Source organism: Opisthocomus hoazin, chromosome 7, assembly GCF_030867145.1.
Source record: "Opisthocomus hoazin isolate bOpiHoa1 chromosome 7, bOpiHoa1.hap1, whole genome shotgun sequence".
In the NCBI taxonomy this organism is placed as follows: domain Eukaryota; kingdom Metazoa; phylum Chordata; class Aves; order Opisthocomiformes; family Opisthocomidae; genus Opisthocomus; species Opisthocomus hoazin.
In genome coordinates, this window is record NC_134420.1 from 40,546,923 (window position 1) to 40,559,394 (window position 12,472).

The 12,472-nt window shown below is 41.1% G+C and overlaps 1 protein-coding gene across 8 annotated transcripts; it reads left to right on the forward strand.

Moving 5' to 3' along the window:
* Positions 1-2,117: 2,117 nt before the first annotated feature.
* ZNF770 (zinc finger protein 770) lies at positions 2,118-11,180 on the forward strand. Of its 8 annotated transcripts, none has more exons than XM_075426337.1 (3): positions 2,118-2,201; positions 5,814-6,079; positions 6,896-11,180. In XM_075426337.1, exon 3 carries the CDS (start codon positions 7,038-7,040, stop codon positions 9,228-9,230), a length of 2,193 nt encoding a protein of 730 aa, XP_075282452.1. In that variant the 5' UTR covers positions 2,118-2,201; positions 5,814-6,079; positions 6,896-7,037; the 3' UTR covers positions 9,231-11,180. The 8 variants fall into 8 exon arrangements, with proteins under 8 accessions (XP_075282452.1, XP_075282449.1, XP_075282451.1 ...); XM_075426334.1 differs by lacking the exon at positions 2,118-2,201 and adding an exon at positions 2,483-2,635; XM_075426336.1 differs by lacking the exon at positions 2,118-2,201 and adding an exon at positions 2,483-2,635 and having other exon boundaries at positions 5,814-6,029.
* Positions 11,181-12,472: the final 1,292 nt, after the last annotated feature.

Consider the following 12,472-nt stretch of genomic DNA (forward strand, 5'->3'; position numbering starts at 1 on the left):
ATTTTTGTCTCTATTCATCAACGGCGGGGGAGAGGTGACTGGGTGTATCTTCTGTCCAAAGACAGAACTATGATTATCAAATTCTATGTTTTATTATTCTTTAATCAGTCGGCATCATACTGCAATGGCTTGCACTACATAAGCTGCAACACCAGCGAAAGATGACTGATTCCCAGGTTAATTCATTCTTTTCAAAAAGAGAGACATAAATTATTGCTTTAATTCTGTCTTTCTCTTTGTTTCATTGCAAGTAAGCAGAGTCCTGCCCCATGAGTGAGGAGCACAGGCCTGGGCACGGGTGAGGCCTTCAGCACAGTCTAAGTGACAAAAAGGTACCTACATCCTTTATTGGGACTGTTAGCAATCTGCAGGTAACTTAAAAGGTCAAAACCAAAGAAAATACCTCAGCAAAGAAACCTGGGTGAAACCTTTTCTCTGCATTACTGTTATTGACACAAGACAAAATATGGGCAGATCTTCTGTAACTATTTTGTGAGTAGCAGCGATTTAGATCATGCACATCTTGGAAAAGAAAGCTAAAATCTCACCCTGCAAGCTGTTACTCACTGCCACCTAGCTCTCAGCTTTCTTATAGCCTTGACTTCCAGCAAGCTTAGCCAAATACTTTTGAAACAGCCATGCTCTTGGGAGTTTCCTCAGCATACGTGATTGCCTCTTGAATTTGCAGTAGGGCTGGCAGAGGTGGCTCAACACACAGAGCAGACAGACAATACAAATTAACGCAGCCACCTCTTCTGCTGGACACTGGAGAAAGGCAGTGGAGACAAATCGGCTGTTCTGTGCCAACACAGCTGCTCTCCAGGACAGTTTCTAGGGTATATCTCCCTATTATACCAAGGGGTCCAGCCTTCCACTGACTGAAATCTTTGATTTGCTGTCTGCTCTGTTCTGCCCACTTCCATTCCTCCTGCTAGGAGTCAGGTCCCAACCTCACCCATCATACAAAGATGGAATGAGAAAGATTCCACAAAGGTGGAATCTTGGAAAAAGGACAGCTGAAGGAAAAGTATGAGTGAGCTGGCACTCCTGGTTTTGTAAGAAATTAATGCTGCACGTGCAAATACTTATTTTTGTTTAGTTCCAGTCTGCATGAACAAAAGAAAGAAAACAAGCAAAGCTCTTAGGAAAATGCATCTATATGAATAAAAAACAAACTTAATAAAGCGTTATCTAACAGAATTACTTATTTTGTCTTCAGTGGTGCAAATTCACTCACAAAGGTGATCTAATCAATTATCTGACTTTTAAAAAGGCGGATTTTTGTGGCTTTTGGTGGGTTGTTGTCTTTTTTTTTGCTTTTGAGAGGAAAGCATGAAAGACAACTTCTACTGCCCCTCTGTAATTCCTGGGCTAGGGCAGATTTAAAAAAAAAAAAAAAAGAAGAAAAAATCTACAGCCTTCTTTATGTGAAAATTTTGATAAAGAGTTTAAGATTTGACTATGACACTACATACTGAGCTATACACACAGGTGGCTGAGTCAAAACCCTGGCGACTGGAAATTCTCTGTCCCAATGGGGCTATAACCTAGCCAGCCTCATCCATGTCCTTGCGTTTTATGAACGGGCTTTCACAATGAACCTCTTACACTTTGCTCTGGCATCTGCGTGTTCTTTTATGAGGTAGAATCACTGAATCAGGGACTTTAAAGATCATCTAGTCCAAGCCCCTGCTGTGGACCAGGGCTTCTTTCACTAGATCAGATTGCTCTAAGCCCCATCCAACCTGATTTTGAACACTTCCGATGATGGCGCATCCACAGCTTCTCTGGGCAAACTCTTCCACTGTCTCACCACCTTCATTGTAAAATATTTCTTCCTCATTTCTGATCTAAATCTTCCCTCTTTCAGTTTAAAATGGTTGCCCCTTGACCTGTCACTCTGGGCCTTGGTGAAAGGTCTCTCTCTCTCTTCTCAGCCCCCTTTAAGCACCGCAAGGCCGCAATCAGGCCTCCCCGCAACCCTCCCTTCTCCAGGCTGCACAGCCCCAACTCCCTCAGCCTGTCCTCATAGAAGAGGTGCTCCAGCCCTCGGATCATCTTTGTGGCCTCCTCTGGGCCCGCCCCGACAGCTCCGCGTCCTTCTGGTGCTGAGGGCTCCAGAGCTGGACGCAGGACTCGACTGTAAACAGCTTCTATCTTCTTCTGGATGTTGCCAGCCCTTTGCCTGGCGCTCCTCCGAGGTAACCTCACCCAAGCCGTGCTCGCCGAGGGGGCTGCGGCCACGGCAGGGAGCCCCGTCCCCCCTCCCGCCCCGGGCTCCCGCACCCCGTCACCCCTCTCCTGCAGAGGGGGCAAAACTCCGCAAAACCGCCGCTCTCGCGCGCGGCCATTAACGGAAGGCCCTTCTATACTTCCCGGGAAAATGTCTCTTTCCCCCTTCCTTGCCAGGCGCCACTTCCCAGCCCTTTAGGCGGAAACGCCACTTCCCGGGCAGCAATAACCCGAGGCCGCCCTCCCCGCCCGGCCGCAGCCCGGCCCGGCCCTCCGAGCGGCGGAAGGCGGGGCCGCGTTGCGTGGGGGAACGGAAAGCTCCGGCCCGGGTTTCCCGGCGTCCCGGCGCCTCGCTGCCATCCGGAGGGAAGAGTTTTAGGCGGCCGCCGCGCGGAAGGTGGAGGTGCGGTAGTTGCTGATTCAGGTCGCTCCTCTCTTCGCCCCCGGTCCCGGCTCGCTGCGCTTCCTTCCCCTCGGCCGACGGTCAGCACCGCCGCGGCCCCGGGCTGGTTACGGCCCCGGCGCTGCCGGCCGCCGCGCAGCGCGTCGGGGCAGAGCCGCCGGGCAGGGCCGGTGCCGGGCGGGGGGCCCCAGCCCCGCGTTCCGCTGCGGGGAGGCCGCCCGCGGCTGCCCGCCTTCCGGGAGAGCCGCCTCGCCGGCGGCTTTTGCGTTTCGCGCTGGGTTTAAGCGCGTCGTGCGGGGTGCGCGGCGGTGCTGTCGGTGCCGGGGGGCTCGAGCCCCGTCCGCAGGCCTCGGGCTTGTTCTTGCACCGGCCCCGCTTCGCCGTCGTCTGGTTTGTTTTGCTTCAGAAAGTGGCTGGGGAAATGCACGGGGAGTAGGCGAGGACGAGAGGTGTAAGCTCTGAGGAGCCGTAACACGCGGTGTTGAGCTCCGTATAGATTACAGACGAAGGCTGCACTTCTGGTGAAGTCTGTTCCCCCCGGCAGCGAGCGGAGCTCGTCCCCGGGGGCGGCTGGTGAGGGGGTGCGGCCTCCGTGCGTTCGGTCTGCCGGGTGCACACTTTCCGCGCTCTGTTGCGTGCTGTGTGTTTCAGAAATCAGCAGCTAGGTTTTCACTTGTCTGTTTTGCTGTTAATGTTACAAGAGACATCTCAGGTTCTCCACGCATTTAGTATTGTAATTAATCTTCTTGTAATTGAGTCTGGAAAGCTATAAGCATTAGCTTGTCTCAAGGGTTTGAGGATGCACTAATAGCAATGCAGAAGAATCCTTCCGTGGCAAATTTGGAAACATACGCAGTATTCAGTTCTTGAGTGGTTTGTTTTGAATTACAGTAATGAGTCATAGGAAAAGAAGCCAGAATATTCATCTTGTACAGGGCCAGCTATATGGGTGTGGGAATTTGAGAGATGTTTGAACAACCTGTTTGGGATACCTCCGCTGTTGGAGACAGAGCAATCTCCCCACGCAACTTCTTTGTATACTCATTAAGAAAAACTTTGCAATTGTACGGACAGTCGTATACGTGAATCTACTCTGCCATAATTTGAATCCATTTCCAGTCACAACTATAAATAGCTTGGGAAACAGCTTGTTTGCATTTTCTTGAAAGCTGGCTCTTATGTTTTGTTTTCTTTTTAATTAGGTCTCCTCTATTTTAACTTGAACATTCCCAGGTACTTTAATCTTGTCCTATATATTATGTATTTAAGCACTGATCATTCCTGATCCTCTTCTCTGGACTTATTCCAGTTAGTTCATATATTGATTCAATTTGAACGGCAGTATTCAAAACCGGATAGAGTACTGCAGCTCACTTCTAAACAGTAGTGAGTAGTATGTGCTATCAAAACTTTACTTCTGTTTACACATACTGGTATGGATGGCATGCTTGCTGTTGGCATACGCAGCTGCTGTTCCAGCTTAGACTCCAGGTCTTCAATGGCCTACATTACTTCTTGACTTCATTTTTCTGTATGACCTTGCATTCAAGATGAAAAGCAGTGTCAATTTAATATTAAATTTGACCTATGCCACAGACTAAATCCTTATCACATAGGGAAGTGTGTTTTCTGACTCTAATTAAGAAAGGCCGGTGTACTTCCAAGGCTGGCAGGAGATGATATTCCAAGCTTGTCTTTTGCTCTTTGATCTTTAGCAGCAGCATGTTTATTCCTTAGATACGCGAGGCACAGGGCACCCTGAAATAGATGTGGTGAAGTCTGTCCTGAGTAAATAGGATTTGAAAATATATTTGGGCCACATAGTAATGCCCATCTTGACTCCTTTCTCCTTCCCCTGCGTCCCCTAAGTTTACCTCATCTGAGCCTTTAGTCTCTCACAGGGCAAGAAGACCACAGCAAGAAGCTCTGCTTTTGACACCTTGTACTACAGAGCATTTTCCTCATTCATCAGATAGAACCTTTAAAATATTTATAAGCTAAATACAAAATCCCTTGTGTAATATGCCACAGCTGTCTCTTACTTTTTTTTTCTTTGCATGTCACTTTACTGTTTGAGCACTTTCCTGATGTGTAAATTAGATCTGTATGACAGTATGTTAACTAAAATTCATCAGTCTTTAAAGTTCTTTCTCAGGAGGTTTTCCTTCCATGCTCATGGAGGCTGCCTTGAGCTGTACAGAAACGTCCAGCACAGCAGAGCAGCTTTTCTCCTTTTCTCAGCCTACCTGTCTCTGGCTTCACGGTAGCACAAACTAGAAAGCATTTGGTGTCTCACATTTACTCTCTCTTAAACTCCCTGCCTTCACATGATGTGAAACAACTGGGAGGAAAAGGGCGTCTCCTAAGAGTGTTGTGTTTTCTTGCATCTTGGAAAGAACACGCAAACCGAGCAGCTGTTAAAATTCTACAGGAGCAGAGAATAGGAAAGGAAAAGCTGACTTTCTCAGCTGCTTCATAGCATTGAGAAGTCCTATCCTGAATCATTTCAGTGAGATTAGGTAACTCCTGAGTGTAGTGACAGCTGTGTCGTAAGGCGTATGTCCAAACCTTATTTAGTAAGGCCCACAATTATGCAGGAACATATCTATTTGAGGTGGAACGATTGTACCAGATGATCAGGTTTCTTTCCTTTAAGTTTAAGAAAAATCATGATTCACCAGGTATTTTCAGTCTTCTGTGCATATGTCTGGAGTTTCATTGTAACTTGCTTTAAATTGGATTAGGCTTTTATAGTAGTTGTAGTATCAATATACCACAAATTACAGTTAGTAGAAATGTATTGTGTACTTAGAGTTATTACAAGTCCTAACTGACTATTACGCTGTTGCTTTAAAATTTTCTCCCTCCATTCTTTTCATTTTTTATAAGGGAATATTGCTAATACCGTAGAGGTATTTTTATCCTGTTGTTCTTACTACTTTTGTGGACTCGAATACTTAATCTGTTTTAGGTGCTGCAATTTAGGAAGGATGTGACCCACTGAAGTTAGTCCAGAGATTATTAAAAAGACCAATCAGTTCTTTTTTTTTTTCTTTTTTTGTTTGAAGTGGACCTAAAAGCAATACTTAAAAAACCCAGAATTTTCCCAGTTAAAAAAAAAAGAGGAAGAAAAGAGACTTTGAGTATATAAAGTTGTGACAAAGAACACTTTTTTTAGTTATTTTCCAGGTTCACATGGGAAAGGACAATGAAAATAAAGTAAAGAAAGGCTCAGCTGAATGCAAGGAGAAGCCTTGTGAGAGGGTGACACATTGGAGCAGGAGCCCTGCTGAGGTTAAGGAACCTCCTTCAGCAGAAGTTAAGACCACTTTGGAGACTGTCCAGACATGAGTTGGCTTCACAGCGGAAGGCTTGGACTAAATGGTTACTCGAGGTCTTTGTAGCTGTTCTTATGAGTATTTTAATAACTTTTCATGCACTCAGGTACTTGCGAAGTTACTGTTTCTTGTTAGCAAGTCATTATGCCTTAACTGAGACACAGTAGCTTGCTCAAATGTGTTTGGTCTATTGAAAATTCAAGGAAAATTAAAACTGACTATGTCATGATTTTCATTTAGGCTAAAATATTCATTATGATGCATTATGATAATGACCTCTGTATTTATGATGACTTCAGAGTATACGTATGGTTAGGTATCACAACTCTGATGTTCTAGCTCTGGTGAGATGGTGAACATAGCCTGTGTTCATCCTTGTTTTGGGGGTTATCCTAATTCTGGTTGTAGTTTGTGGTTTGTGTGTTGCTCTTGCTGACTCGTTGTGGTGTTTGCCATTTTGAGATAAAGCAAAAATGATTATGCTTCTGTTTATTTCTGAAGCCCCAACATCCCTAGTTCTTCTCTCTTTCTCTCATCTTCATAAATATTGTATCTGGAGTTAGAATTAATGCTGTAGGGGAGAAATTTATTACAGTAAGCTTTTGTGGATTTTTTTTTAAGAATATGGTTTATGTGTATATAATCTAAATATGATGTAGCTGAACTGTGTATTATTTGGAAGTAACATGCAGGACTAAAGAATATATGTGTTGCAACACAGATGACTTAAATTTGTTTCTTCTGGAAAGTAGTTTTTCTGCATCGTGTAATATGATGAGTGATTATAATGAGAAAAGTGTTTTAAGATGTTAAATCTGGAGTATTCTAATCTAGAAGCTTTTGGTCTCTTATGTAGCAAACAAGACACTTAAGCAATTATGTATTAATACAGGCTAAAATAATAGTGTCTCTCTTATTTTAGGCACCTGTGGGATTTAAGAATAGCTCTCCTAAGAAAATTTGCTCCTTCTACAGTCTTCCATCTTCGTGTGCAATAGATGATTTCACTTGAAATACGTATCTGAAGAAACCAACTGTAGGCGAGGTGTAATTGCTTTTTGAAAATGTTACAAGTTCAGGAGCATGTAGCAGCTGACATGATACCCAAGAAAAAGCCATATATTTGTGACATGTGCTATAAACAGTTTGAAACTCCATCAAAGCTAGCTAGGCATTATCTGATACATACTGGTCAAAAGCCGTTTGAATGTCACGTATGCCATAAAACGTTTAGGCAGCTAGTCCACCTGGAGAGGCATCAGTTAACCCATAATCTGCCTTTTAAGTGTAGTGTTTGTCATAGAAACTTCAAAAACTTAATCACTTTCTTAAAGCATCAGCAGCTTCATAATGAAAATTATCAGAATGATACCAAGCAAGCAGAAAACTCTGTGAATTTTGAGCAAGATAGGGTCACTTACAGCATATTTCGATGTTCTGCATGCTGGAAATCTTTTAGAACTGAAGAGAGGTGGATGCTGCATCAGTGCCGGAAGGCAGATCATCTACATGGTGCCAGAAGGAGAAAGGAAGCTCATGCTTGTGAATCGTGTAACAAGACATTTCCATCAAGATCTAAGCTAGAAAGACACCTCCTTATTCACAGTGGCCAGAAACCTTTTAAGTGTTCTTCATGCAGTAAATCTTTCAGACAGTCAACGCACTTGAAAATCCATCAGCTCACACACACAGAAGAAAGGCCTTTTCAGTGCTGCTTTTGTCAGAAGGGGTTTAAAATACAGAGCAAACTCATGAAGCACAAACAGCTCCATGCCAGAAATAAGACTTGCCCCAATATTTTGTACAAAGCAAAGACTGGTAAATATCCCAGACCACAGAGCCTGCTGGAAGGAAAGAGGGATAGTTTTGAGAATGCTGACACTTACGAGTCACAGGAGAGTGACCCACGTGATGCTCACTCGATTTATATTGTACCCTTTCAGTGCTCAGCATGCAACCAGTGTTTTGAAACGGAGCAGGTTCTAAATTTGCACAAATGCTGTGATCTGAGAGGTGGCAAAAGTTCAAATAATGGTGCAACAGCATGCAGCCACACAGTCAGCATGAAAAATAAGATGCTGATGAAGCCGAAGTGTACTGGAGGAAAGAAAACAGATTTTTCTCTGACTGACAGGAAAAAAGTAAAATTGGGTCGCTTCAAAAGTTGTGACCTGGCTGCAGCTAGAGATCAGCGTTCTGATCAGCATGCTTCCACTAAACCTTTCAAGAATTGCCGTAGCAAGCCTGACGTGCACAAGGCGTTTAGTAATTGGATGAAAAGAACGTTTACTGTGCCATCACCTTGGCAAGAGCACCCGCAACCTCACGACTTCGGAATGAATTTAAAAGGTATGCTTACTGGTGAAAGCATGTTAAACATCGATGATTCACTGCATAGTAAAGATGATGGTTTTTATGGTTCATCAGATGATGGTTTCTTTGATAATCCAGAAGTACTTCACTGTGCTTTTTCAGCTTCTGCTAAAAATATACATAACAGACACAAAGTGTGTAAATGTGACAGATGTGAAAAAATCTTTCCATCTTCATCCAAACTTCAAAGACATTATCTTATACACACGGGACAGAAGCCCTTTGGCTGTAATGTTTGTGGGAAGACATTTAGACAGTCAGCTCACTTAAAAAGACATCAGCTCACCCATACTGAAAAGAGACCCTGTAAAAGCCCCGTTTGTCAGGTAGAATTTGAAAACCTGAACAAACTTTTCAGTCACCAGGGAGATCACACCGAATTTAAGTCTTCTCAGCCTGTGGATTATTCGGGCTATTCTCCAATGTCTTTACAGACATCTGGCTTTCAAGCATTTGAGCTGATTCAGTCAAACCAAGCAGCTGAAATCAAAGTTGAAATGAAGTCAGGGGACTTTGTTCTTGACACCAGCGGTAGAAACGCCCAGCCGTATTTGTGTAGTAAATTGTTGGAAACAGAGCAAAGCTGTTACAGCTATTCGCATGATTTTTCTGAGGGTACTGAGAAAAGTGAAGTTGTTACCAAATTGTATCAATGCAGCATCTGCTTTAAAACTTTTAAATCACCTTCTAAGCTTGAAAGACATTACCTAATGCATGCTGGACAGAAGCCATTTGAATGTTTAGTTTGTGGTAAAAATTTCAGACAGGCCCCACATTTGAAAAGACATCAACTTACTCACTTGAAAGAGAGCTTAAAGCTGATTTCCGCTGAGCAACAACCGGACAATATATTGATTTTATCAAAACTGGATAATGTCCTGTGAAATAATGTATTAAATTTTTTGGTTGCATAACTATTAAAGGGCTTATGTTAGGCTGAACCTTTGACTGAAGGGGATTATCTTTTCCTGTTATGGAGATGGCCTGGTGAAGAGTTAGTTAACTGTGTACTTGATATGATTTGTAATGAATGTGAGAAGATATTTAAAAGCCTGTAACAAAAAATGCTTTGCATTTCTTTTCCTAAATTAGTTTATAAATACACATTCTTACTGCATTAATAGTGTTGCCGCAATCTGCAGTGCTCCATGAATCCTGTATTTTAGAAGTTATACCTTTTCCCATATAGTATTTTGTGACATTATGCTGTCCAATGATAACGGTCAGAAAAGTAAAGATAAACAGGTAATTTCCAGAATACAGCAAAAATGGTCCTTTTACTTTCTTCTGACTCCTTGTATGTTGCAAACAAAGGACACTTCCTGTATTTATTTCATGGGGGTTTTTTGTTTAAAAAAAATGAGTTTTTAGATAAAAGATGCAAAAAAGAAGAAAGTAGAAAAAGGGGGAAAATTTTAATGAAAAAAATGTTAATGTGGCATTATAGAACAGTTAATAGAAAAAATGTAACTGCTTTGTAATGAGCTTGGAGATCTATGGATGAAGAATTAGATCTTTTCCTTATTTATGATAAAATATAGGTAGACAATGCTAAAATATTTATAGTCAATTAATGCACTTCTCCACTTCTTTGTATATTCCTTGCCTTTTCTAGCTATTTTGGCCAATTCATACAATGCTGAACTATTTTTCTGCAAGAAAATAGGCCAGTAAGTTATCATTAGTATTACAAACAGGCGTACTATCTGCTCCAGTTTCCTTCCCTTCTAGTGTACGTATTGCACCAGTAAAAGAAATGTTGTCTAAAACATGATAACTGAGATGAGCAGTTTTGTCAGAAATTTGTGTTCTCATTACCTCAAATATGAGACTGAAAATTACTTTTAGCTTTAAGTAATTCCGTTTTTTTCTGTTAATAGAGTCTGTAGTTATACTTTCTGGTAGGTAGAGAGCTTTCCCCTTTGTGCTGTGGGGCTGGCAAAAAGTGTAAGTGCAGTGGAGCTTTATTCATTGTAAGCAAGAATTAAGTTTGTTTCTTTTTTCTTCCTCTGAAAAAAATACCTTTTAGGATATTTTCTTTGTTATGCAACTTGTGAATAGTTGAAACTTGAAGTTTTAAATACTATTTCTAAATTAACAGATCTGTAAGATACATGGCATTCTTTTCACTGTCGAAATAGATCCATATTTATTTAAGTGAAATGGGTTTGTTTTTTTTTTAATTTTTTAAGTGATTTATTTAGGTTTTGCTGTGGCATGAGCTTTGTGGTATTTGGTATGAATGAAGTGAAGGGTGAAGACAGTTTTTATTGTTTTCGTACATGTTATTCTTTGCCATTTTCAGAGAGCATAAAAGCAGGAAAAATACTCAGAAACAGTCTGTAGTTACTGTGATTTTTGTATGACAGATGAACTCTGTACATTAATAATGACTATAATTATATATTGAGATTTTTTCTCCCTATGTGAATTGTTTCATATTGAAAGACAGAATACTGTATAAAATGTTTTGCAAGTGCATTGTAGAGCTCTCTTAAAATACTTGTAATAAACTATTTTATTTATATTGTACTTTCATACTTTATGTGCGAACCAGTTTTGAAACTACATAACATTGATAATGCAGAAAAGTTTAAGAGTACGTATCAAAATAACTAACTTTGCATGTTAGAACAATAGGTTTTGTTTCAGGTATTTTTTGTTACAGAAATAAAATAGAAATATGTTTAAAGGTAATAACATCTTTCTTAAGGAGTCACAGTCATTTTAAAAACTTCTGTGTTTGAGAGTAATGTTTAGAGAACACTAAACTCGTCATGTTTTGAAAATAACAGTTTGAGTAAAATGAGGGCACGGTAATACAGAAAGCTGCTTTTCAGGGATGAAGAGACATGTGGGAAGCGTTACTGTCTGATTAATTTGGAAAATAATGTAATCAGTGGGCTCCATGGGATTTAAGAAGGGCAGTAAGGGCCACTTTGTTTATCTGTCTCTCTCCCCTTTATGAAAAGCTTTTTGTCAGTATAAATTCACGATTTTAGGGGCATTATAGCATAAACTATCCAGAAAGGGGTAAAGCAGTTTCTAAGAGTCAACAGAAAAAAATTTAAGGTTGAAATCCTGTCTCTTTTGAAGTTAACAGTAAAATTCTCCAAGTACCTTTGCAAATTGGAGCTCGAGTGGTTTTCCCAGTGTTAACAATAACACTTTGTGGTGTTCATTAGTATGTTAGTCATTTTCCATAACACTTCAAGGCAAATTCAGGTCATCAATCTTTGAAGTATCTTCGGTGGCAGAGACATTGCCAGTGGTTTTGTTAAAATGAGCTGATGGCTAATAGTAGTAATCTCATAGTACTGAAGTAGTGGATTTTTTTAAACACTACATACAGAACCAAAGCATACTGTAAACAGGAATACAGTGGGTCCTCCTGCATTAATAGAGCTCCCCCCAGGAGAACTCGGAGTGCATGGATTCAGCTTTGAGGTAGTTCTACGTGGAATAAAAGAAGGGTCAAATATTTTAAAACAAGCAGAATAAGGTGAAAGGTTTTTTTTAAAGACGAAGTATACAATACTAAATTCACTGGAACTGCAGTACTAACCATCCGTCTTCTGTCTAGGAAGTGTGGCTATGTATAACTTTAAAATGTTTATGATTTTGGTGGCTGTGCTATGCTTGCAATGTTTGCAGAAAGTCAAAATTTGCAAAATATATATATGTATTCCTATATATGTCTAGGGGAAAAAAGTCATAAACCACAGAAAAACCGTGTAATCGCTTTTGTAGCTGCTTCTCACTAAGTGTTTGGTTTCTCACCTGTGATCTCTCACTATTATAGCCAGAGCCAATAGAAAAGGTGGTGAGGCAAATGGGAGACAGATATAAAAGAGACTTAGCTGAAGTTAATGAGACCTTAGGCTTCAAACTGAGATGCTGGATCTGATCTTTAGTTTTCCTGGCTGCCTTCTAGCACAAATGTAAAGCTCTGAAAGTCATAATCTCACAACAGTAGCTCACTCAAGTAGCACTTAGATAAATACAGTTGGATGACTCTTAAATCAGTAAAGACTATGGATTTGGTCCTAATGGCCGCTTGTAATAATGTTGAAGATGCCTAGATCTCCTAAATAACTGAAGGGGTCATGGTTCACATTCCTACCAC